General features: G+C 41.5%; 2 protein-coding genes and 1 pseudogene across 3 annotated transcripts in view; 1 reads left to right on the forward strand and 2 right to left on the reverse strand.

Moving 5' to 3' along the window:
* The window catches only part of CDCP2 (CUB domain containing protein 2), a 33,978-nt gene extending 22,625 nt beyond the window's left edge, over positions 1-11,353 (reverse strand). The window contains exon 1 of the mRNA XM_081915834.1: positions 11,276-11,353. The gene's annotated coding sequence lies outside the window, so the exon portion shown is untranslated. The remainder of the gene's footprint in view (positions 1-11,275) is intronic.
* LOC309372187 lies at positions 344-8,968 on the forward strand (annotated as a pseudogene). Its single transcript has 2 exons — positions 344-475; positions 7,722-8,968. The product of its transcript is annotated as an uncharacterized misc_RNA (transcript).
* CYB5RL (cytochrome b5 reductase like) lies at positions 9,084-23,457 on the reverse strand. Its single transcript, XM_081915878.1, has 7 exons — positions 23,066-23,457; positions 20,497-20,676; positions 18,663-18,811; positions 16,796-16,883; positions 13,070-13,174; positions 11,979-12,182; positions 9,084-11,498 (listed from the first exon to the last, which is right to left on the reverse strand). The coding sequence occupies exons 2-7, from the start codon at positions 20,671-20,673 to the stop codon at positions 11,295-11,297; spliced, it is 927 nt and encodes a 308-aa protein (XP_081772004.1). The 5' UTR covers positions 20,674-20,676; positions 23,066-23,457; the 3' UTR covers positions 9,084-11,294.
* Between the last annotated feature and the right edge of the window lie 15 nt (positions 23,458-23,472).

Below are 23,472 nucleotides of genomic sequence, written 5' to 3' on the forward strand. Positions count from 1 at the left end.
AGGATGGGTATGTGATGCTGGCATACTCTTAGGCATAATGGGTTGTATCTAATGCTAGTCCTACTGAGAGCAGACCCATTGAAATGAATGTTGTCAACTTAGTTCCATTGATTTAAATGGGTTTACTCTGAGTAGCACTTAATTACAAACCATGAGACTAAGGTTATGTGCACACCAGGGTGTTAATGTGCATGTCAGCCACACAGATCTGATTGTTTGGTGTGTGCTTCCAATTTAAATAGGTATTTAAGTTTCCTGTGCGCGCACACACACACACACACACACTACTCCTTTCTCTTCTTCCCTGACTAAGGGTGAAATTCTCTGCTGCCTCCTCGCAGAGATGAATTCTGAGAGACAAAATGAAACAAAAGCTTTCAAAGGAAATACTTCCAGAGAGGCTGGAGGTAAAAATGTCACCTTCAAAGCAGCAGAAAAAGAAAGGTCCATCTCTAAATCTAAGACCATAAGACACGTTGCATTTATTAATTAAGCTATAAGGATCGATACCTGAGACATTTCCTGTGGATTAATGACCAGCTGGGAGGAGCTGATGGCCTGAGGTGCAGCTGAGGGCCATTAACACCAATCAGTCATCAATTCCCAGGAAATACCTCGTGCCAAGGTCACTAAGTGACTAGATTTATTTTATGGGCAATGATAACAATAATAATATTTAGTTCGTCTCCTCTCACTCGCTTCCTGAACCAAACGATTCTCATTTTTATGCAACAGAATGAATTCAGAGTCGTACATATTCTAGAAATTCTATGAAAAAGAAACACAGAGAGAGAGATGTTCTCTTACACACACTTGGTAAAAGTATATTGAGGGTTTTCTTTTGCTCCTTTGTGGTAAGAAATTGTTAATAACTGCAGGACCCCATAGCGATGCAAAAATTGCTCCTCTGCAAAACACCTCATGGGCATGCTAATTTACTCAAAGCTGGCAGGGTTGATTTCGAAGGACAAATGTTATGGCCTGCTGCCTCAGCAAGTAAATGGGGGTACAGTTAACACCATGTGAGCTGGTGTATCATAGTAGCTGAGGCTACAGCCATGGGAGTAAGCCTAAATGAGCACAATAAGACTTACCTCCAACTATGGCTTTTTTCCCTCAGGGGAACTTGTCAGAACTCAGTTCTGGCACCTCTCAGGTGGACACCATTGCCGTTCTAAGATAGGGTTACCAAACGTCCCCGGATTTGCAAATCTGTCCCCGGACAAATTCCGTCCCCAGAATGTCCCCAGATTTGCAAATCTGTCCCCGGGAAACGTGGCAGTGGCAGCCTCAGCAGCCCAGAGCCAGCCTGGTAGCGCAGTTGGCTCTGGCTGGCTTCAGGAGCTGCTTGCTGCTGCCGCCACTGCTGAAGGGGAACCAGGGATGTCCGGCGGTGCAGATCTCCTGCCCCCTTCCCCCTTTGTTTTGACAGATCGGGGGAAGGCTCGGGAGTCATGGCTGGGCGGGCACTGCCCAGGAGGGGCACAAGGCGTGTGGTTTCTCTGCCAGGCAAGGTGCAAAGCCCTTCCTTTGCACCCTGTGAAACATAAATGTGCAGAGGTTTTTTTTTAAAAAAACTGGGCAACAGCCACCTCCTTGTGACTCCCAAGCCTCCCCTGATCAGTCAAAACAGAGGAGGAAGTTGGGCAGGAGATCGGGGCAGGCTCAGGAGTCATGGGCGCGCGGCGCGCCATTGCCCAGTTTTTTAAAAACTCTGTGCATTTATGTTTCACAGGCTGTGAAAGAAGGGCTTTGCACCTTTATACAATATGCATGTGTGCTTGGGCCCAGGGTCTTTTGCCTCACCATCCCCACTTCTGACTCCCTGTTGCTACTCAGTTTTTTTTTGGGGGGGGGAGGAAGTGTCCCTGGATTCATTGAAAAAAATGTGGTAACCATATCTAAGAGAAAGAGAGAAGATTTCAGGGTGAGTTCCAGCACCTCTTTTTCTAGAAAAATAGCACTGCCTCCAAGTCAATATGCATCGGATATTTCCTCCTCTGGTCATGGCTGTGGATGCATGACGACTGTTTCCAGGCACTGTGGTCGTCTGCAAGGGATTCTCACATGGCAGGCTTGATGTTGCCAGCCTTTATGTGGTGCTTGCAGACATCTTTGAAATACAGAGTTGGTCTGCCAACGGGCCTGGTGCCTGAGTGGAATAAGAATGTGATAAGCAAACATTTAAAATAATTATTTAGTATTTGTTAAGAGCATAAAGCATTATCAAACAGCATCCGGCCTATAGAAGAATAAATGTTTTGTACTCTGATTTGGCCTCCAAATTAGATGTAAAAGGCAGCATGGCTTCTGAAACATTAAAAGTTGTGTAGAAGATTGAATGGCATGCAAGCTGTATCTATTTATTTTATAAATTTAATAAACAAATTTTACTTAATTAACAATATTTTATCTGATAATAATATTTTTATTTAATAATTATAACTATTTTGTTTAATTAATAAATAAATTTTAAAAAGCTGTACCTGATGAAATTCTCAACTATTAGAAGTGCAGGAAACTTGTCTTCCTTATAACTTAAGCTTCATAGAAGCCCAATGCGGTGTTTCACAGCTCCCAATCTCAATTAATGCAAATAATTATGACATGTGAGTCTTTCTCCATTCATGTCTAGAAAAGCTTATTTTCCAAGGAGAAATTCCTTAAGGAAAGATGGTGAGCTTTTTTTAAAAAAAACAAACAAACCCAAACACCTCATCTGGCCCACTGAAACTTGTCTTTGCTAACGCTATTAGTCCTAGAATTAAATCTATTACTCAATGGAGGAATCAATATAGCTAGCTTTAGACCCCTCCACCCTTTTCCAGCCAACTGTTGGGCGTGTGAGTTGCGCCGGATGGAAACTGAGCATTAACATTTATGGTTCAGTGACATCCAGTGTTTTCTGGTGTTAAGTGCTCATGTAAAATGCATAAAGCTTAACACTGGGGTAAAAGGTGCTTTCTACAGGAGGTTGTGGTCAACTACCAGCATTTCACAGCCTAGCCAGTGCTGTCCACCTAATGAAGACTAATGTGGAATAGCTCCTGTCTCGTCCGCACAGTGTATTAAAGGGCTGACTACTCCGTTTACTTAAGCAAACAGGGAACTGTTACAAAGCCCTGAGGACCAATTATAAAAAAACCCTCTCCAGCATTAGATGAAGTGTTAACCACAGTGTCCGGGACAAATTCCAACTCGAGTAATGACATTCTATCTAAACTCCTTCTGTCTTCTTTTACCCTTTTGAAGGAATCAGGCTTGTGGTTAAAAACACCAAACAGTTGTGAAAAGAAATCTGGGATCTATTCCTAACATGGCCACTCGCTTATTTGACCTTGTAGACAAGTCACAAACCATGTCTGTTGGAGGCAGTTCTCGCAAAATGAAAATATGAAGTGAAATGGTGTGTGATTTCCATCTGAAGTACTGCACAGTGTTTACATGATTTCCCCCAACTTATCCTCAGGTATCAATTGTATCACCCTCCATTTTGTGCTTTCCCAGAGTATTTGGGGGACACTGTGTGTGTGTGGGGGGTAGGGTCTTATTCTTCAAGCTGGGTTAAAACAAGAAGACACTTCACTCTCTGTGCTGCATGATGGTGATGGTTGTTGTTGTTGTTATTAAAATTTGTATACTGCCCTAAACCTGCAGGTCTCGGGCGCTTTACAAGGTAATAAGTGGGCAAACACGGATTTGAACCCACATCTCCACAGTTTGACACAATGGGTGGAAATCAACATCACGCTATTATGATCAGCATAAGTATATCTGAATGAGCATTACGGAGCTCCATGGTGCAGCCTCCAGACTCAAGTAATGCTGAGCAGGACTCAGCAAAAGTGCACACCAATTCTATTATCAACTCTCTCAGGATAATGACAAGAATCCACCAACAGCATATGAATCAATATGGCTAACCTGATGCAAACACACACACACACACACACACACACACACACACCACTCACACACGAAAGCAAAGTTCAACACAGCCAATCACAAACAAGCAACCGCACCCTAGGCCAACCACAATTTCTCTCACCACCAAAAGAACACAAGCGAATAGCAGAGAACCTGCACAAACAACGCTGACACAAAAACCCACACGTACATTAAGCAAAATAGAAATATTGCCTTCCGACCCCACCCACCATGGCCCCCTCTACCTCTTCTCCCCTTTTTTCTTCTTAATGTAACCCTAATGTCTCAACAAATGAAACTGACCTATGGAAAATGTAATTTAAAAAAAAGAGACATGGTGCATACCTTTGTAAACCAAGAAAACTTTAATAAAATATTTTTTTAAAAAAACTAAAAAACAAAACTCTCTCAGGATGTTGCTGGCCACTCTCTGGGCTACCATGCATAATGCCAACGGATAGAATCATTGTGAATAGAGTATAGCTTTATTGCATCCCCACAGTGCTTGGCATTTGCTGTAATGGCCAGTGGATTACTTCAGAACAAACCGAATTCAGAAATCCATCTGTATTTGCTGCATTGTGCTTTATGAGGCATTGTCTGTACACTGCGCTGAAAGCCGCTTGTGTACTGAAATGAGCCGATACCCACTCAGCACATGTCAAATGCTGCACAACTCTGCTCAACTCAGTACAGGTTTGTTTTTGTGAATGGGAACCTCATTTTATACTTGGAAACACTTGCATGTAAGCTAGAAGTTGTTTCTTGCCATAATATTGTGGTGTCCAGCAGCACCAACTTGTGCTTCTTCCTGATGTGTGACTGTAGCATGAACGCGCATAGATGGCAGAATGTGTTCAAAAGGGTGGCAGGTACTGTACAGTATGTACTTGCTTAGAGCAGCTTAGTTAGTTCTGAGTCCTATTCTTCCTCCTTATTGACACCGTTAACCAAGGAATAATACAGCAATTGTGGTTGTGATTTTTAATTGCAGTTAAGTTCAATTGCCTTACTTTTAAGCAATCAGTTTTGACTGACTGAAGCATTACAGTCATTCGATACCATTTTATAGCATTCCATTTTTGCCCCTGCATTCTTCTGAGGAAATTGGGCATGCAGCAATGGGATCCCTTGCCCTAGCCTCTCTCAGTGAAGGACTCAATTCTATTTGCCTGGTTTTTCTTCATTCCTTTCTGGCTTGTTTCGCAGCCCCCCCCCTTGCCATTTGCCGTGCACACAATGGACACAATGGCTTTGCTTAGCCAGGAGGGGGGGCAGAAGGACTGCAAAGAGGCGCCAGCTGTGACCTGAGCCCAGGAGACATCGTATTTCAGCCTTGTGACACATTTCACCCTCTCGTGACCTGGTGCCTGCGCTGCACAAGCTGTGTCTGAAATGGCAGAATTGTCATTTGTCAGTCAGATGGAGATGGAGGGGGAGGGAAGGAAAGGAAAGGAAAAGGGGGGGGTCACGCAGAGGAACTACCGGGGCACCATTGCAAGGAAGGTGTCTACTTCAGCCTCTACACCTTGGTGGAATAAAGAAGAATGAAAATGGGGAGGGCAGAAAGGGAATTTCGAAAGTCTGTTCATATGTTTTAGCAACCCCTAACTCAGCTTCTCTCCTCCCTCAGCCCCCCAACAGACATTTGTTTTTTATAAAAGTATGTCATCTGGCACCATCCTTACAATTGTCTGGGAGATATCTAAAAGCTTAGAATCATCTGATGCACTGAGGATGCTGTTTTTGATTAATATATGGAAGCTACTAACTAAAAGTGTACAAGTCTCACTGATGCGTTTATCACTTGTTAAGGGTATTAGAGCCTCCTGATTTCTGGCCTTATCTACGGTATATATTGCCTCTGGCTTCTCTTTTTTCAGATCACCTGTGGAGGGGCTGAGTGCTTGGCTGTGAATCCGAATCACAGTCGGTTTTTCCAACTGACTATTCTCCCCCTCCCTAAGCCTTCTTTTGGCTTTTCTTCAGGCCAGATCCCACCTGTGATCCACTTGTAGCTTTCTCAACTACCTCTCTCTCCAGACAGAGTGACCCTAGCAATCCTCATCATTCTTTACCAGAGAATCGCATCCCACTTCTTAAACTCCTCACCATTGCTTTGACCTCTTTGCCCAGAAGGGTTTTAGGGTCTTTAATTGCTGCATGGAAAGCACAAATTCAACAAGTGATGCTTTTCCAAGCACACAAATATACCCGCTAAATGCCTGCTAGTCATGCAGCTAAATGCCTGCTAGTCATGCAGCCATAAAAAACACAGAGCTCTGCAAGAATATAAAGGTTGCTATAAAATCTAAGCATATGTTCCCCTACCTTCACTTTTTAGCAACCAAGTAGAAGAGTTGATATATTCTCCTTAAGACACGACATGGACAGCTTCTCACTCCAGTTTTCAAGTGAGCATATCTTAGGTGAGCATATCTTCCATCTACCTGAAAAACATGGCCTGATCCACATAGAAGGTACAGTGTGTGGGGGTTTCTGCATGGAACAGGAAGCATGTGTAGACTTCTGCAACTAGATGAGCTCACTATCCCTCCATCTAGGAGGGTCAACAAATTCAAATTAAATTGTATTTCCTGCTGTAGAGGAACGGCAGGACTGTGCATTGTGAGAAGGAGTACCAGTATAGTGGGGGCAATGGCCTTTCAGATAGACCCCCGCCAGCTGCCACTGTATGTACACACAGCGTGTCTTTCATCGAAATAGGTTTAATTCCAGTTAAGGACCTATCATAGACCTGCCATAGCCAATGCAAGACAAGCTTGTCAAACAAAGCAGGGTTGTTACCCATCCCTGCCTTTTGAGGTGCTTCCAGGTATGCTTTAAAAAAAATCGATTGAGCATTCATTTGTTTGATGGGAGGTTAGATGACATTGCATCAAAGCAGGTGTTCTCTCTTAGGTTCAATTGCATTTTTGCATCATGTTCCTTATTGAAAAACGTCTATTTTCTGGGGCGAAGTGGATTTGTTGCACAAGACCTTCTAGTCAAGGACTGTGAGCAACATCATGGGAGGAACGTTTCCAGATACCCCAGCCTTTAGAAACCTTATAAGCTGCTGCAGGAGGAACTGCATGGGAGAAGCATTTCTAGGACCAAGGTGAAACTCTCAAGCTCCCTGGTTATTTCTAATGTTGTTGATGTAATGTTGTTATATACAGCTCAGAGAAGTTGGTTTTTTTTGTATGCTATATTTGCTGTTATGTTGTCATTTTACTATTACTGCTCTTGCGGTGGTTGATCTTGAGATGTTTTGCTGTTTGTTATAAGCTGCTTCAACCATGATTTTTTTCTGGAGAAGTATCACAGAACTGTAGAGTTGGAAGGGACCCTGAGAATCATCTAGTTCAACCTCCTGCAATGCAGGAATCTCAATTAAAGACTACATGGAAGACGACCATCCAACCTCTGCTTTAAAACCTGGAAGGAAGGAGAGTCCACCACCTCCCTAGGGATTCCGTTCCACTGTCAAACAGCTTTTACTGTCAGAAATTTATTCCTGATGTTCAGTCAGAATGTCCTTTCTTGTAACTTGAATTCATTGGTTCAGCTTCTAGCCTCTGGAGTGGGAGAAAACAAGCTTGCTTCATCTTCCATGTGACAGCCGTTTAGATATTTGAAGATGGCTATCACATCTCCTCTCAGTATCCTCTTTACCAGGCTAAAAACATACCTAACTCACTCAGTGAGTCAACTACCAATGTGTCACCTGTATTTGCCTGTACTTGATTGAATTCCACCCCAAAATAGTGAGAGTCTGGAAGAACCTCTAGTTACAGATTTCTGATTCACCTGCACAGGAGAGCTCAAGCAGGGAGTGTTTACCAGCAGAATTTGCTCATGTCACTTATGAACCAGTAAAATGTGTCATTCTCATCACAACCTTGAGTGATGAAATAAGACACATTTTAAGAAGTTTGCCCATCCACAGTATAAGCTAATTGTCAATGTTGTCATTGGCAGCAAAGACAGAGATGACACTACTGACACAGTGGTGATAAGCCAGTGTCTCTGGGGTCCCTGTTCAGACAAATCCACTTCCTTAACAGTATGGAAATCAAATACTCATTTTTGTTGTTTCGGTGCATGCCATATAATTTTGACTGACTGCTGAAAAAATTATACCTTTCATATCTTTCCTGTATGACTAAAAAAAGAAGAAGCTTTTTAGGCATGTTTGACTAACTTATTAATAGTCCCATTCAGTTAAAAACATAATGGAAATGACACATCTAATTCTATGAATTTAAAGCTAAACACAATCTTGTGTGTCAAAGAACTCAAGTCAGTATCGTTTCTTTGACAGCGAAATCTGAAACATGTTTACTCAGAAGTCAATCTAAATTCAGTGGGACTTACTCTCCAGCAGATGTATTTAGAATGGCAGTCTGAGTCATTCAAGAATAACTACTGCTATCTCACATATTATGTAGTGCAAAAACACAACATTTGATGGACAAGTTTCTACTTCTTACAACAAAATCCTATAGTGTACCTAAATGCTTACCACTGCTTGTACCAACACAAGCTAATTACTATCTACCCATAACTATTATTAAATCAACACAGAAGCAAAGCTAGAAGAATTATATGACATTCCCACAACAGAGTCCCAAACAACTGCTTAATACCTCCATGAAGCATAACATTATACTGTACCAAAAAATACCTCCAGTGCTTAAGCAAGGAAAGAACTGACAAGGATGGCTCTGAGATTGCATCTCCTGTCTCCTAAAACTTTAGCAAGCAGCAACCACAGGGGTAGGTGATTTCAGTGATAATGACAATGTTCTTTTCCCTGCTAAACGTAGATGCATACATGTCATAGAATAATAGAATTGTAGAGTTGGAAGGGATCCTGAGGGTCATCTAGTCCAACCCCTTGCGATGCGGGAATCTCAACTAAAGCATCCATGGCAGGTGGCCACCCAACCTCTGCTTAAAAACCTCCAAGGAAGGAGTCCACAGCCTCCCAAGGGAGTCCATTCCAATGTCTAACAGCTCTTCCTGTCAGAAAGTTTTTCCAGATGTTTAGTCGGAATCTCCTTTCTTGTAACTTGAAACCATTGGTTCAAGTCCTACCCTGTGGAGCAGAAGACAACCTTGCGCCACCTTCTATGACAGCTCTTCAGATATTTGATAATAATTTTTATTAGTTTTCTATTACAACAATCCAATCCAATAACAACCTCATTATAACAATGCCAAATTATAATACAATTAATAATACCAATCATTGAGACGCCAAATTATACAATTTAGGTGGCCCCCGCATGCTAGAATTAATGGTTTGATGCTTTCCTCTGTTTAAATATTTCAATCCTGGTCCAGATACCAAGCCCCTCAGATATTTGAAGATGGCTATCATATCTCCTCCCAGTCTCCTCTTTTCCAGGCTAAACATACCCAGCTCCTTCTAGTGTTCCTTGTAAGGCTTGGTTTCCATGTAAAGCATTTATCCCTGTATGTGTTTTCCTACATGTTTACTGAATGTGTGGAGAGGGAAATAGGCCCATTTCCTCAGGCCACACCCTGACCTATGTGCATTTAAATGAACACATAGAAAGGGCTGCTATGTAGGGCCCCTGGAGGTGCAAGGGCTTAGGATAGGGTATGCAGCCAGAAAGCTTTGTCCTGTTCCCGCCTCATACATCCACTGAAAACTTGAGTAGGGATTTAGTTAACAGGCTACAACCATTAAGTGACTGTTTTGCACTAGCGCAAGGAGAGTAAGATACAATCCTGTCCTGTTCAAGCAGTCTTGCCAGAGGATAAAGTCAGGTTGTACGATTCAAGTTCTCCATGTGAACAGAGAAATTAAGAGGAGCAATTGATTATCTTGATTCTTATCATATTATTCCCCAAAGATTCAGGACTGTCTATTTGGAAAGAATCAAGGTGACATAGCTAAAGCGTTACATTTTTCTATATACAGCGGAACCTCTTCCTATTCTCCCACCTTCAGATACTACTAATTCAGTTTTGAGTTCACCCATCTCTCTTGTGACTCCACATCAGTGTAACCTTATGGATATGATATCCTCTTTTATCTGCTGTCTGATTACTCAAATGTTTTCTGTGCTCCTGAGGCCATTTAGATAAATTGAATTGCACAGTATATGAAGACATTTTTACATATTACGGAAGCATTTTAAATGCCACAAGAAATGATGGGAGTAGTGTGCTATATTTCTGAGCACTGCGTAGATTGGTCATGATTTTTAACATGAACAGCTTTCAGTAGCTTATTTGACTGTAAATTCTTTACAGGCTAAACCTTAGCCACAAATACATACATTATGTACACATATGAACATAAATCTGCATGGTACTGAGGCAGACCATTGTTCCTCCTTTTAAGAGAAGATGCCAGAGACTGGTGATGGGAACTTGTGTATGCAGAGCATGTAGCTACCACCAAGCTATGACCCCTCCCTACGCTGGAAGCAAAGCTTTGTAGATGTATTCATTTTTCAGTTCTGTGCTGAGAAAAGTAGAACATCATGGGGTATTTCCCCCTCAAAGAGGCTTCTATGACTAACAACAGAAACCCAATGCAATTTTCCATTATGTGTATTAATTAGATCAGGCTAAGGTTTCCGGTTTCCTCGGTCTACAGATCAATATCCTCTCAGCTCTGAAATAGATCAAATTTAGGCCTTTTGTTATAAAGTGAAGTTGAAGCTCTCTCTTTTTGGTTCCTTATTGTACTGAAGATTCGGCCTTCTGAACTTGAATGGTGGGCAGTGGAGTCTAGCCACAGTTCAGCAAAACTTAGTCATGACTAAATTCCATATTATTGCTCTCAATGGGGCTTAAATATGACAAGTCTCTTGCTGGACTGTGCCTAGGGCACCTAGGGATGGGCAATCGGGATTCAGCTTCAGTGTATTGGTTCATATCCAGCCCATCACTGCTTCTAAGTGTGAGTCCTGAGGTGCTCTCCTGATTCAGATGGAACAAAGATAGAGCTGGGCATCACCTGCATACTGATAACATCTCTCTCCAAATCTCCTGATGACAGCTCTCAGCAGCTTCAAACTGATGTTAAATGCCATGGGGGACAAGATGGAGCTCTATGGGATGCCACAGGACAATTCCCATGGTGCTGAGCAATAGCTTCCCCATAATTACTTTCTGGAAACAGTCAAGAATAACTGGCTGCAAGTGGAACCAGGCTTTTATCACTAGCTGTGGTATCTGCTCATTCATGGGATTGTTTAGCCAACTCTTAGGACACAGAAGGCATGCATTTGGATGGATTGGCACATTTTTTTAAAATCCCATCTGACCAAAGGCAGATTAAGATTATTCGTAGCAAAGATACCTTGTTTGTTTAAAGTCCATTAAAATATAAAATAAGAATCTTCTTTAAGACCAATGGCTTTCAAAGATCTCTCCATCTCTTCACTAAATGTCACAGAGCCGCATATCAAGACGTAAGGTTGTCTTCTGCATGTGTTCACCATACTCTTAATCACGTCCTCGTTTATTCGACCAAGGTGCGTGTTTTTTTGAAAGCTCCAAGGCAGATTTTTGAGCGAATGTTCCTGAAGAGGCAAAAGTATAAGACACTTTAAAATCATCTCAGAGAAACATACGGCCAATACTAAATTAGCCTTGAGCTATATTAATCCTGTTTTTCTCTCCTGGATGGAAGGAGAAGAGGTGGGAGGTAGAGACCACTGGCTTTTGTCTGGCCGAGAGGTAGCCTTCTGTACAAAGATAAGAGTCACATCCATTGTTCTGGCTGCTTTCGCTTCCGGATCCACTCAGCCCTGGCATGTGGCCCCTGGAACACTGTATATGAGGGGGTGCGGCTCTTGGGCTGCAAAAGGCTCTACATACAAACATGGGCTTTACTACCTAGCTATGGTCCTTTTCCCAGCTAGGAAGGCTAGACATGACAAGATTTTCAGTGCAGGACTGAACCACTTGCAATACATATAGCATGAAGGTTCATGCATCAACCAAGGGGAAGGTTGTCACACTGTCCCTTGGGAAGGGAAAATTGCCTATTAGAATATTACCTGGCTTAATACATAAAATGCCCTTATGTTCCAGAATCGAGATTGCTCTTGAAGAAGAGGCTTCATGTAGATATTTTCAAAGTTCCTGAAGCAGCCGACTAAAGTTACAAATGTTTCATCATCCTCATTCTCTGTTATGTACTGAAGAATAGGAAGCATTGGTGCTAGACCAGTACCAGAAGCAAGCATGAGAAGTTCTCCATACTGAAAATGAAGCAGAAGATGCCAAATACATCTGAGTCACTGGAAATGGAAAAACACTACAACAGAAACTGAATTTCAGCGCCAATTCATCATTTCATCCTATAAAAAAAGTGTGAACACTGCATAACTCGGGGATTATCTTTTCTCCTTTGGTAATCGTGTCCACTGTGATCAGCTGAGAAAGCTTTACTTGGCAATAAGTCCCAATGAACTTTTTGAATAGACATGAGCTTGTTCCAGAAAGTGCATGTCATGCTAAATCATGGTCAGTATTGAAATTCAGATGACAAGGAAGCTTCAGGAGGGAATGAAACAAACATGGTAGGAGGACAGTGCTCAGAAAGGACTCAGACTTCACCGTTTATCTGTTCTGTCTCTTGTGGTTTGCAATATTAACAGGACAATTCTAAGTATGTTGACTTGGGATGGAATTCTATTTTGTTCAATGGGGAGTGCGTCCTATTTAGGATTACAGCCTTAATTATCAAATATAAAATAAAATTATACTAAATCTGACTCGACTTCTATTCTTGATCATCTGCTATATTTTCTCCTCTTGTTCTTTTAAAAAGAAATTGCATCCTACACAGATCCATGTCAAAGCTCTGAAGCACTGTGGTGAAAATCTGAAGAACCCTACCCTGATCCTTAAACCCTAATGGTTTTCCCCTCATTTCCTGAAACCAAAAATAGGAACCCAACTGTTTGGTATTTGACTTCTTGTAATAATGGCCCTACATCTGATTGTATCTCATTGGTATTGTATTGCCCATTTTATTTTATATTACATTTTTAGATATTATGCTGTTAACTCCCCTGTGATTGCTATGTAGTGAAGGGGTTGAGAGGGGGGTTGTGTGTGTGTAAGTATATATACATGACTTTACTTGATTGGCTGAATAAGGAAAACCTCCAAATGGTCCTCTCCAACAAACCGAATCTCCTTCTTTCCAGGATTTTACATATTGTGACATGAGTCCATCTTCATAGCACTTGTAAAGAAAACATAAAACAAACAAACAAACAAAAACATTTTTGAGAGGAAAGCCTCATGTTTATATTCTACAAATAAAATTTCATAAACTAGAACAGAAAAAATATTTTTAAAATCGCTTAAAATATATATTAAAGGTCTAGCACAAAGAGATTTAAATTAATCTGGGACATGAGTTATGAATCTAGCATTATTATTTGTTAATTCGCTCAAGTGTATGCAAAATAAAGATTGTCTATTGCTTGTATTGTGATTGTGCTGACTAAGCTGGGTGGCAGATAAAACCACTCAGGTATTTTAAAACCTGCTCTGACTGCAAATAGCCTTTGCACCCGATAACAGATACACAAAATAGCACCTAACACATGCAATCATTTATTCATTGTGGAACTCTGTGCATTTATAGGAAAAGGGAGCTTTCTGAGTAGTGAAATTCAAGTGCACAATGCCTCTTTGGTCATTTGTTCCAGGACTTGTATATTCTGCCTTTTTAATGCTTCCTTCATCTATGAGTTTGGAGTGAAAGTAGTTCAAGCTAAGACAACGTATCACACAAAAATCTGATCACAGCACCATACTTTCTCTACAATAATGAATGTAAAAAGCATCTGCATCTACAATAATGAATGTAAAAAGCATCTGCATCTAGGAAAGAACAGAGTTGGTTCAGTCAGTAGAGCATGAGACTCTTAATCTCAGGGTCAGGGGTTCAAGCCCCACACTGGACAAAAGATTCTTGTGTTGAAGGGGGTTGGACTAGATGACCCTTGTTGTCCCTTCCAGCTCTACAATTCTATGATTCTAAGAAGAGAGATAGCTATGCTTAAGGTGGCCAGCTTTACACAGGCTCTGCTCCTATGCCTCTGGCATAGATAAAAATTCCCAGAGGAAGAGTCTATTGCAGCAAAACCAACACAGTGTGTTGCAGCACCTTAAAGACTTAAGAATTTATTATAGCATAAGATTTCATGGACTAAAGTCAACTTCACCCACTACAGTGGGCTCTAGTCCATGAAAGCTTATGCCACAATATATGCGTTAGCCTTCAAGGCATAGCTGCCAACGTGTCCCTTTTTTAAAGGGAAATTCCCTTATACCGAATAGGATTCCTCACAAGAAAAGGGAAAAGTTGACAGCTACGCTTCAAGCTGCTACAGGTGGTCGTTGCTGGTTTTACAATTGCCTTTTAGCAGATGGAGCTTTTCTTATCACGTATCTTCATCTCAGGAGACATTGCTGATAAATGTCTGCATGCCAGGCTGCTGTTAAAACTTTAGGAGCCGTGGCAGGGTGGAGTTGCTGGTATACCTCTAGCCATAGTGAGAAGAAGGCAGAAGAGGATGTTAAATTCAAGGTGTGAAGAGAGAGAAGACTTCAGTTACGTTTCCCATTTGGCGAGGGATTGGTTACAGGAGACAGAATGTATTTAGAATCGAATAGGTTCCTTCCTCGTTCTAATGGGGAAATGACCAAACTGGTTTGTAATGAATTCTTGTAAATAGAAGAGCAGGAGAAACTCCTGAAGAGAAAACCTCTATGCCAGGTTTTACACCAAAAAACACCATAACATTATAGAATCACTCAAAGGGAGGGTTAAGCGCAGAAAATCGCCACTCACTTGCACTTAACTGTAGTATCACAAATGCAGCGCCATAATCATGGGACACAGGGGTGTCTGAACAGCACTTGGATTGCATAGTAATAATAATAATATAGTACTTCCAAAAATTGCCTGAATAGTGAGAAATACACTACAATCTACAAAGCCAAGTTATACAAATGGGTGCTTTACGATGGGTGTTCCATCTCTTTTGTTACTGCCAGAGAATAACTATGGTTCCTTTTGGGATGAAAGGTTCTATATAAAAGGAAGGTGTTATTACAATCATTACTACTATTATTGAAATGCAAAACTTGTGTGTAATAAGCAAGTATATATAAAATTTCACAGTCAGCCTATAAAGGTAACCTATTAATGCAGCTCAAATGTAGCATTTCCCCCTCCAATTGCCACAATAATGGTGAAATGATCCACCCACAAGTGTCTTATAAAAGCTATACACACCTCAAAAGGAGTATAATTCATGCTCAAACTATCACGCAATCAATGATAAAACCCTGAAAAGCACACATTCCTGGAGGGTGAGCAGAGGGCAAAATGATGGGTCCCTGTGACCTGCCTGGAAGATCTAGTGCTTGAGGTTTGAGATTTACAGTGAAATCTATCTTCCCCTGAGAAGGTGTAAAGACAGATTAAAAAGATAGACATGATTTTGATATTCCTAGGCTCATAATTATTTATGTTTGCACTGATCCTTGTTAGGCTCTGCCAACATTCCTTCTGAACATAAGGACTCAAAGGCTGCAATCAATAAATCTCTTAATCCCATAGAGAAATCATTGAATTTACTCAGGAGAATTGCCTTATGCAGTGATTGACACTGATCCTAAAAACATTACAGCTGTATCACAGCATGGAATGGCAGGTTCTGTACTTACTACAGTTTCCTGCTGTGGTCATTCTGGCTACACTGCCTGTAACATACCATAGCAATGTAACAGATGACTACTAATATAGGCACAAAGATGGATCCTGTATAGATGGCTCCATATTGTCCAAAATGACAGATGAGCCATCCTCAACCCTTTTACTCCCCCACCTCATCATCACAAAACCCTTCACAAGGACAAAATGCTGCAGCCCAACATGCACCAAGTAGATGCCCTTCTCTAAGAACAACTTGGCTTAACCATGAAGTAAAGCCTGTTGAGCTGTCAACTTGATTGACTTGGGTGCAGTCTATACATACGGCAGAATGACGGGGTAAAATGGACAGAAACTATTCAGATGGGAGGTAGGGTGGGGACGCATTTTAAGATTCTCCCTTGCGTTGAAAGCTCACTGCATGTAGAAAACTATGGATTAGGGAAAGTTGTACTTATTTATGGGGGGGGGGGAAACCCTTGCATTCTGCTTTCCCCTTTGGAAATGGAGTTGCTCAAAGATGTTAACAAGGTGTAAACAGCCATAAAAATAACAACAACAGTAAAATAACATGTTATTAAAACAAATACCAAAACCAACTAGGTCTAAACACAGCGTCATGAAACAGGGAGGCATGGAGAGCCAGAGCTAACAATAAATAAACAAGAATTAAGCAACAGCAGAACCAAAGAATCGTGGTGTGGTTGTTTCTCTAAAAATAGGCATAAAATGCCAACAGAACACAAACAGAGAGGAAGATAACCTAATCTCTTGCGGCAGGGAGTTCCATATGTGGCAGGCTGCCACAGGAAAAGCCCCCTTGAATGTGCCTCAAAAGGCAGTGCTCCATGTAGTACATGTCATTTTTTTACTTGCAGGAAGTTTCTGAAATGGTACTACCCAGAATCCCGTCACCCCAGTCTACCACCTCATCTCGCTGCATGAGTAGCCCCGTCTTTACTTCAGAGCGAGGGAGGGGGGCAGAATTCCACATATTGATTAGGACTAACAAGCCAAATCTTTGACTGCAGGCCTCTAGTTATTAAAGTACAAAGCTAAGCACTCAGCTGGCCTAGAAGATGACATGATTCCTACGTCAAGCTGTTAATCTATAGAACAAAGGCCGCTATTTACCTTTATTAAAACTTCAAAGTACCCTTCAGCATTCACAGGAGTAATTGGAGTATAGGCTCTCTGAACCTCCAAACCATTCACTAGTCCTCTGAGGAAGGAAAAAAGAGAGAAAGAAAGAAAGATAGAGGAAGGGAACCCTGATCTGAATCCCTTACAATTCCTGTCAGCAAAGTACTGCTCTCTCAGCAAAGGCTGCTGCCTGAAAAGCACTGCAGGTATCCTTCCTCCTTCCCCATGGGCTGTCCTTTGCCAAGCCAGACAATAGATCATTCCCTCCCATTTTGCAGTGAAATCACAGAGATTCAAGGCATTGAAATAACCTCAGATTTCTCTGTCACACACCTCCCTTAACAATCTTTCCCTTTCCTGGGGCCAGATGAGCTACATGGCCAGCCTAGCTGTTTTGTGCAATATAGCTATGTTACTCACAAAGTAAGGGAATTATAGAACTATACTAAGCGGGGATTATAAATGGTCTTGGACAGATAGTGAATACATGGAAATAATATTAACAAACAACATCCCACACTCATAAAATTTTGAATTTGGGAATGCTCCCAACTAAATGTGCAGAAAGAATAACTGAAAGTCATGCAAAATCAGACCTATCTCACAAATGTTGCACAGAGGTCAATGATACTACTCCTAGGCTTAATCCATTTGTATTCCTACATGTGTTGGAAGGAGCCCAGAATGAACCATGCTCCTGTCATGGTGCTGGCAACCTCACCCAGTTTATAGAAACTGAATCACAGTCATCTTAAAAGTCCAAAAATGACTTGGGAAGCAATGTACCTCCTGGCTTCCACTGCCAATCAATTGCACATCAACAACAGACAACGTTTCAACTCAGAATAGTCAATTCTTTTATCCTTAATGAAGTTTTGTGAGGCATCTAGCTGTTACAGTGATGGGGAGGATATATAGTGAACTCTAACAGTTGCCAACAGCAGCTTTATTAATCTGTTTTCAGTGGGAATCAGGCATCTTGGTTAGATGCTCAGTGTGATATTATGGTCCTCCAACAAAGGGGAGGGGGGAAGTCCAGGAGATTCTTTGGAATCTTGTTTTTATGTTGTAGGTTGGATACGTGATTGTATAATTTTAATCTGAAAAGCCAAATAAACAATTTTTTAAAAAGAAAGATATTATGGTCAGGGTGTTGGTGTTGGACCACAGAATCTAGAGACTGCACCATCACTCAGTTATAAGGTTCACTTGGGCAACTTTGATCAGTCACTCTAACTTATTTCACAGAGTTACTGGGAGGGCAAAATGTTCCCACATACCTTAGAGCAGGCATGGCCAAACTCGGCCCTCCAAATGTTTTGGGACTACAACTCCCATCATCCCTAGCTAACAGGACCAGTGGTCAGGGATGATGGGAATTGTAGTCCCAAAACAACTGGGGAGCCGAGTTTGGCCATGCCTATCTTAGAGGAAGGGTGGGATACAAAGGTAACTCATAACATAAATAATATGAAAGGTGGCTCTGTACTGCAATGGGCATAGCTTCCTCAGGGGGGAAAGTTAATATACTGTCCCTATGTGTTGGTACGTGACGATCATTCCAATACACATTTGCTTTTCACCCTTTCCGTTTCTGCAAATTGGCTTTCTTACCCACACTTAATTTTTCTGCCTCCAATACAAATAAAATGGAAGGAAAAGCAAGTGTAGGGTGGCATATACCATAAAATTAACAAGGTTAATAAGCTCAGTGAGCTCACAAGTTCTTTCAACAGAGCCAATCTGGGAGCACAGAAATTATGATTTACTTGGCATGAAATCTTTGTAGCTCAACAACAACAAAAAGCAAGTTAAATCACATACTGAGGCCTGTTTAACTAGAGACTTGGTACAGTACCTTAGCACAATATGTTGTCCCAAACTCAACCCTAGGCTGCTATTTCCAGGCAATTCAAATTTATACTGGTAAGTGTCCTCTGTCAGCTGATCCACAGAGCTTATGATGAAAGCTGTAAACGTTTCTGGAGTTAGTTCTGAATTACTACACTGCAAAAGCAACAATAAATAATTACAAGGTTAAGCAATGCCACCCCCTTTTCTTTTCTTAAAAAAAATGTGAGTGAATTCTGCCATGGTGAAACATGTTACTGCAAAACATACACACCCTGCCACACACACAAATTTTAAAGACTGAATACATCTGGTCTCAATAAAGTGTTAATTCAGTAAGTAATTATTTTTGAAGCCCCATTTTAATCTGCTTGCCTTTTTTACAATTATGACCATAACAATATGCTGATAATGATTTTAGAAGGTGAGAAACTAAAGGTATGTCCACACAGAAATAGTAATAGCACTCCCAAAAGATGATGGAAGGCCATCTAGGAGGTAATTTTCTACCTATCTCAAGGAACGGATGGGCATTCCTCCTTAGTTTGCAGTCTCTCTCAAAAGCAATTTCTTATTTTTCTCTAGACCTCCCACTAGGGCTGCCGTCTTTCTTCCTTTGCAAAACTCCAGCGCTTTTAACAGTTCCATGTCTGCAAGAATTACATGAGCGAAGCTTCACACAGTACAAAGATCCAGTGAAGAGAATAGCTTATTCGGGCCTCCAGGCAATCTTTAGAAGCAAATTTTGCATTACCAATTTGTTCAAGACACGTTTTATCTTTTTCAGGGCACGTGAGCCATTCATTCTGTGGCCCCTGAATTTGATTGAAGTCTCAAGACTTCAGATTTGGAATAAGTAATAATAAAGGAAAGCACCTCTGAGCATGTGCCTAAGCCTTAGCCCTGGCACATCAAAATGGCTTCCAGGCCAATGGAAAGGGCTTCCAAGCAGGCTTGAACCCTAATATCTATCATTTCAAATAAAAAAAAGCATTTCTCTTTGTTTCTTCATTTCCTTGTTCTCATTTTCCCAGCATGCATTTCACAACCCTATGCGTTTTTAGGCTGAAGTAGGACCCATTGCATTCAATGGGGCTTAGTCTCAATGGGATCGGCACCTCAGTTCCTAGCATCCTTTCTCAGGTATTACTCCAATAAGCAACATCATATTTTAAAGAGATTTGTGCTTGCCCTCAGTTGTTGGGTGCTTGAGGTGCGTTAACAGAATTGGAGAAAGCCCAGATGGCACAATGGGATAAAACTGAATTATGAGCAAGTTGTGATGTTCATCAATATGAGAGATGCTAGAAAGGAATGTATTCTCCTGCATGAATTACTATATATTTTCTTGCATTTAAAATGTAATGATAATTAAGCTTACATATTTTACTGCTTTTTATAGGAGCAAAAATACTTGCAAGACTTATTGGGAAGACAATATGGTAGCAAACTATAATTACAAATATTTAAAAGTGGGAAATTTGATTATTGTTATAAAACACTTTTTCTAATAATTCTGCATTCAAGAGGCTGGCAAGAGAGAAACACGTCAAAGACATAAACTTTTTGAAACATACTCATATTAAACTTCTAATTAGATATAAAAAGGACAAAATACTGTTTTGGAAAGTAACTGCAAAGTAACCATGTCTTAACCATGTCTCCTCAGAAATAAGGCCAACTTAATTCAGTGGGGCTTACTCCCAGGTGTGTGGGGTTAGGATTGCAGCCTAAACAGATATACCTGAACGTACAGTAGATCAATTTGAAATCAATGGGATCTATTTACAAGGGGGGGGTAGGACCCAGATGAAATATTAACATAATTTTAAGATTTCTACTTGCTGTTTCTTCCTTGTCAGGAGGCTTCTGTCTTTTTTTGCCTTGGCCTTTTCCCACTGCTCCAGCTCTTCCTGATACGTGTCATAGACACAAGGTTTGCAGCCACTACCACAGCACTGGGATGGCAATGGCTCTTTGGGCTTGAGAGACAGCCAGTCATCTTCACTATCATCCATTATCTAGAAAATATAACACTCAGTTTCAAACTGCTGGATGGAGATGATCTGTCCCTACCACAACCAACATGTATTTTAGCACATTATAGCTGAATTCCTTGCTTGGAAGCACTTCATATTTTATTGATAATGTTATTACTTGTAAACCTCTTAAGAAATTCTGTTACAACCAAGTAGTACATAAATATTGTTAAATTTAACACTTATATCTGTTTTTAATCTATTTTTGGAATATTGTTATTTTTAAGTTTTGGTATGTTACTACAGTATTTGTTATTTTGCTTCAGGATTTTTTAATGGGAAATGATATACACAGGTAATCAACTGTAACCTTCTACAGCATCATACTTTGCTTTGGATTGATGGTGCAGGAACAGGTTTAACAGGTCATTTTTCCTCCTCCCAACTCTCTACAGAAGCAAAGGCGTCAAAGGGAATGTAAAATCTGTTGTCCCAACAGCGAAAATGTCGAGGCTATGGATCCTGTCCCCAGTATGTTTTGGGAGCTAAACCTCTGTAAACCTGATCAGAGTTCAGTATGTCATCCTTTCGTATAATGTAGTTTAGTTGTTTTAGGAAAAACCATCTTGCTGGACTCTCTTGAAGTTACATAATCAGGGGAGGCTAACAGTTTTACATGTACACATTTACATTAAAAAATCCAATCTGGATGCATTCACAAACTAGCTAAGAGCCATATGGGGGTTGTGCCTACAGATGTCTATGCACCTTGCCTTACATCAAAATGAGTACAGTAATGGCCACCAACTTTACAAACAGGTTTAGACAAACTCATGCAAGATAAGACTATTGATTGCCACTAATCATGACGGCTGTGTTCTACCTCCAGTATCATTGGCTGCATATTTCTAAATAGCACTTGCTGGGAAACATGAGCAAGGAGTATTGTGGCACTCGTGTCCTTTCCAAAGACATTTGGCTGGCCACTGTGAGAACAGGATGCTGACCTTCATTTCATCCAGTTATTAAGATCAAAATGTACAGGCCAGGAGGTTTCTGGGAGTCGTATTAAGCACCATTAACAATATATGCCAACTTCCCATATTTTCCAGGGACAGTCTTGATAAATTACATCCTTGATCAGTTACACTCCATATTAACATTATCAGCTTTTTAAACAAAAAGGCAGGAAATGGATAGAATCAATTAATATTTTCATTAGCACATATTCACAAGGTAAGTTGTTCTTGAGATTTCTAGTCAGAATGTTAATGTGAGGGAGGGACAAGAGCTGTTTGCAAATGATCCCAAGTTCAGCCATTGGTATTTACAGGTAAGCTGAGAAAGTCCCTTGTTTGGAACACTGGAGAGATGCTCAGTGCAAAAAATATTGAGCTAGATGGACCAATGGCTCTGACTTGTAAGGCAGTTTTCTATGTCCCGTTTTTCACTAAGCAATGCTGGGAGGGTTATTATTTGACCAGTCCCATTAATGTTGCAAACATTGATGGCGGTGGCACATCAAGAAAAGGAAGTTGTGTGGTTCTGACTATAGCTTAAATTCGGGTCCACAATCCTGCCTACTTTCCTGTGTTGTGCTGCTGCCTCTGACCATGCTTGGTAGGTCAGAGGCAAAACTACCTAAAGGTGTGTGGCGTGGGCTGGCCTTGTATAAGGTAATGTGACCAGGAAGGGACACCCAGGTTCAAATCCCTGCTTATTCACAAAGCTCACTGGGTGATCTTGGCCCCATCACCCTCCCTGCCACCTAACTTACAGGGCTGTTGTGAGGAGACAGTGGCTGTTGTGAGCATATCATATATGCTGCCCTAGAAGAGGGATAGGGTATAAATGAAGTAAATAATGAGAAAGATATGATGCCCTGTAGTGTACATGTCTGTAGGCCTGTCATTGCCTCTCAGCCTAATTTACCTTAGAGGTTCTAGTTACAGGTAGGTAGCCGTGTTGGTCTGCCATAGTCAAAACAAAATAAACAAAATCCTTCCAGTAGCACCTTAGAGACCAACTAAGTTTGTTATTGGTATGAGCTTTCGTGTGCATGCACACTTCTGAAGAACTTAGTTGGTCTCTAAGGTGCTACTGGAAGGACTTTTTAAAATTTTCTTACCTAGAGGGTTGTTGTGGGGATTAAATGAGTAGAACTGTGTATGCCGCCTTGAGATACTTTTGGGGGGGGGATATAAACGCTATAAATAATGACATGAGGGGCAGAAGAAACTAATCGAATTATTTGGACTTTGGCTTGTGACCAAAATCATTGGCAGCCCATGAACAAGGAGCCTCTCTCTCTCTGCAGGCTCAGCGCCCCTCGATCTCCCCCATATGGAAGCTGCTCTACACCAAGCCATGGGGGGCCACCAAGCTCAGCCCCTGATGCCACCCTCCAGCGCTTCCAGCAGCGATGCCCTACCTGGAAACGGGAAGGAGTGAACCCAAGACCTTTCGCATGCAAAACGTGAGAACTGCGGCGGGGGCAGTCAAAGGTGCTTTAATCGCAGGTGGTGGTAGTTGTTGTGGGGGTTAAATGAGGACGCGGGAGAACCATGCACACCGCCCGGAGCTGGTGGGCTCCAAGTGCAACAAGCGCCGTGCAATTATGGCAATGCCCCTCCGTTGCGAAAGCGGCGTGTCCCCTGGAGAAAAGGGCAGGATTAGTCGCCACGTTGCGAGGCGGGACGCTGTTCTTCTGCCCTTGAGGGAACTGGAGGCGCTTCCACCGGCTGCGTCATGGGCAGGGAGAGCCACCGTCGGTCCCCTCAACGGCGAAGCCCCGACCCGCTTCCTTCCCACGCCGGGCCCAGACGAGCGCCGAGTTTG

Source organism: Podarcis melisellensis, assembly GCF_964234715.1.
Source record: "Podarcis melisellensis genome assembly, chromosome: 6".
Lineage (NCBI taxonomy): Eukaryota > Metazoa > Chordata > Lepidosauria > Squamata > Lacertidae > Podarcis > Podarcis melisellensis.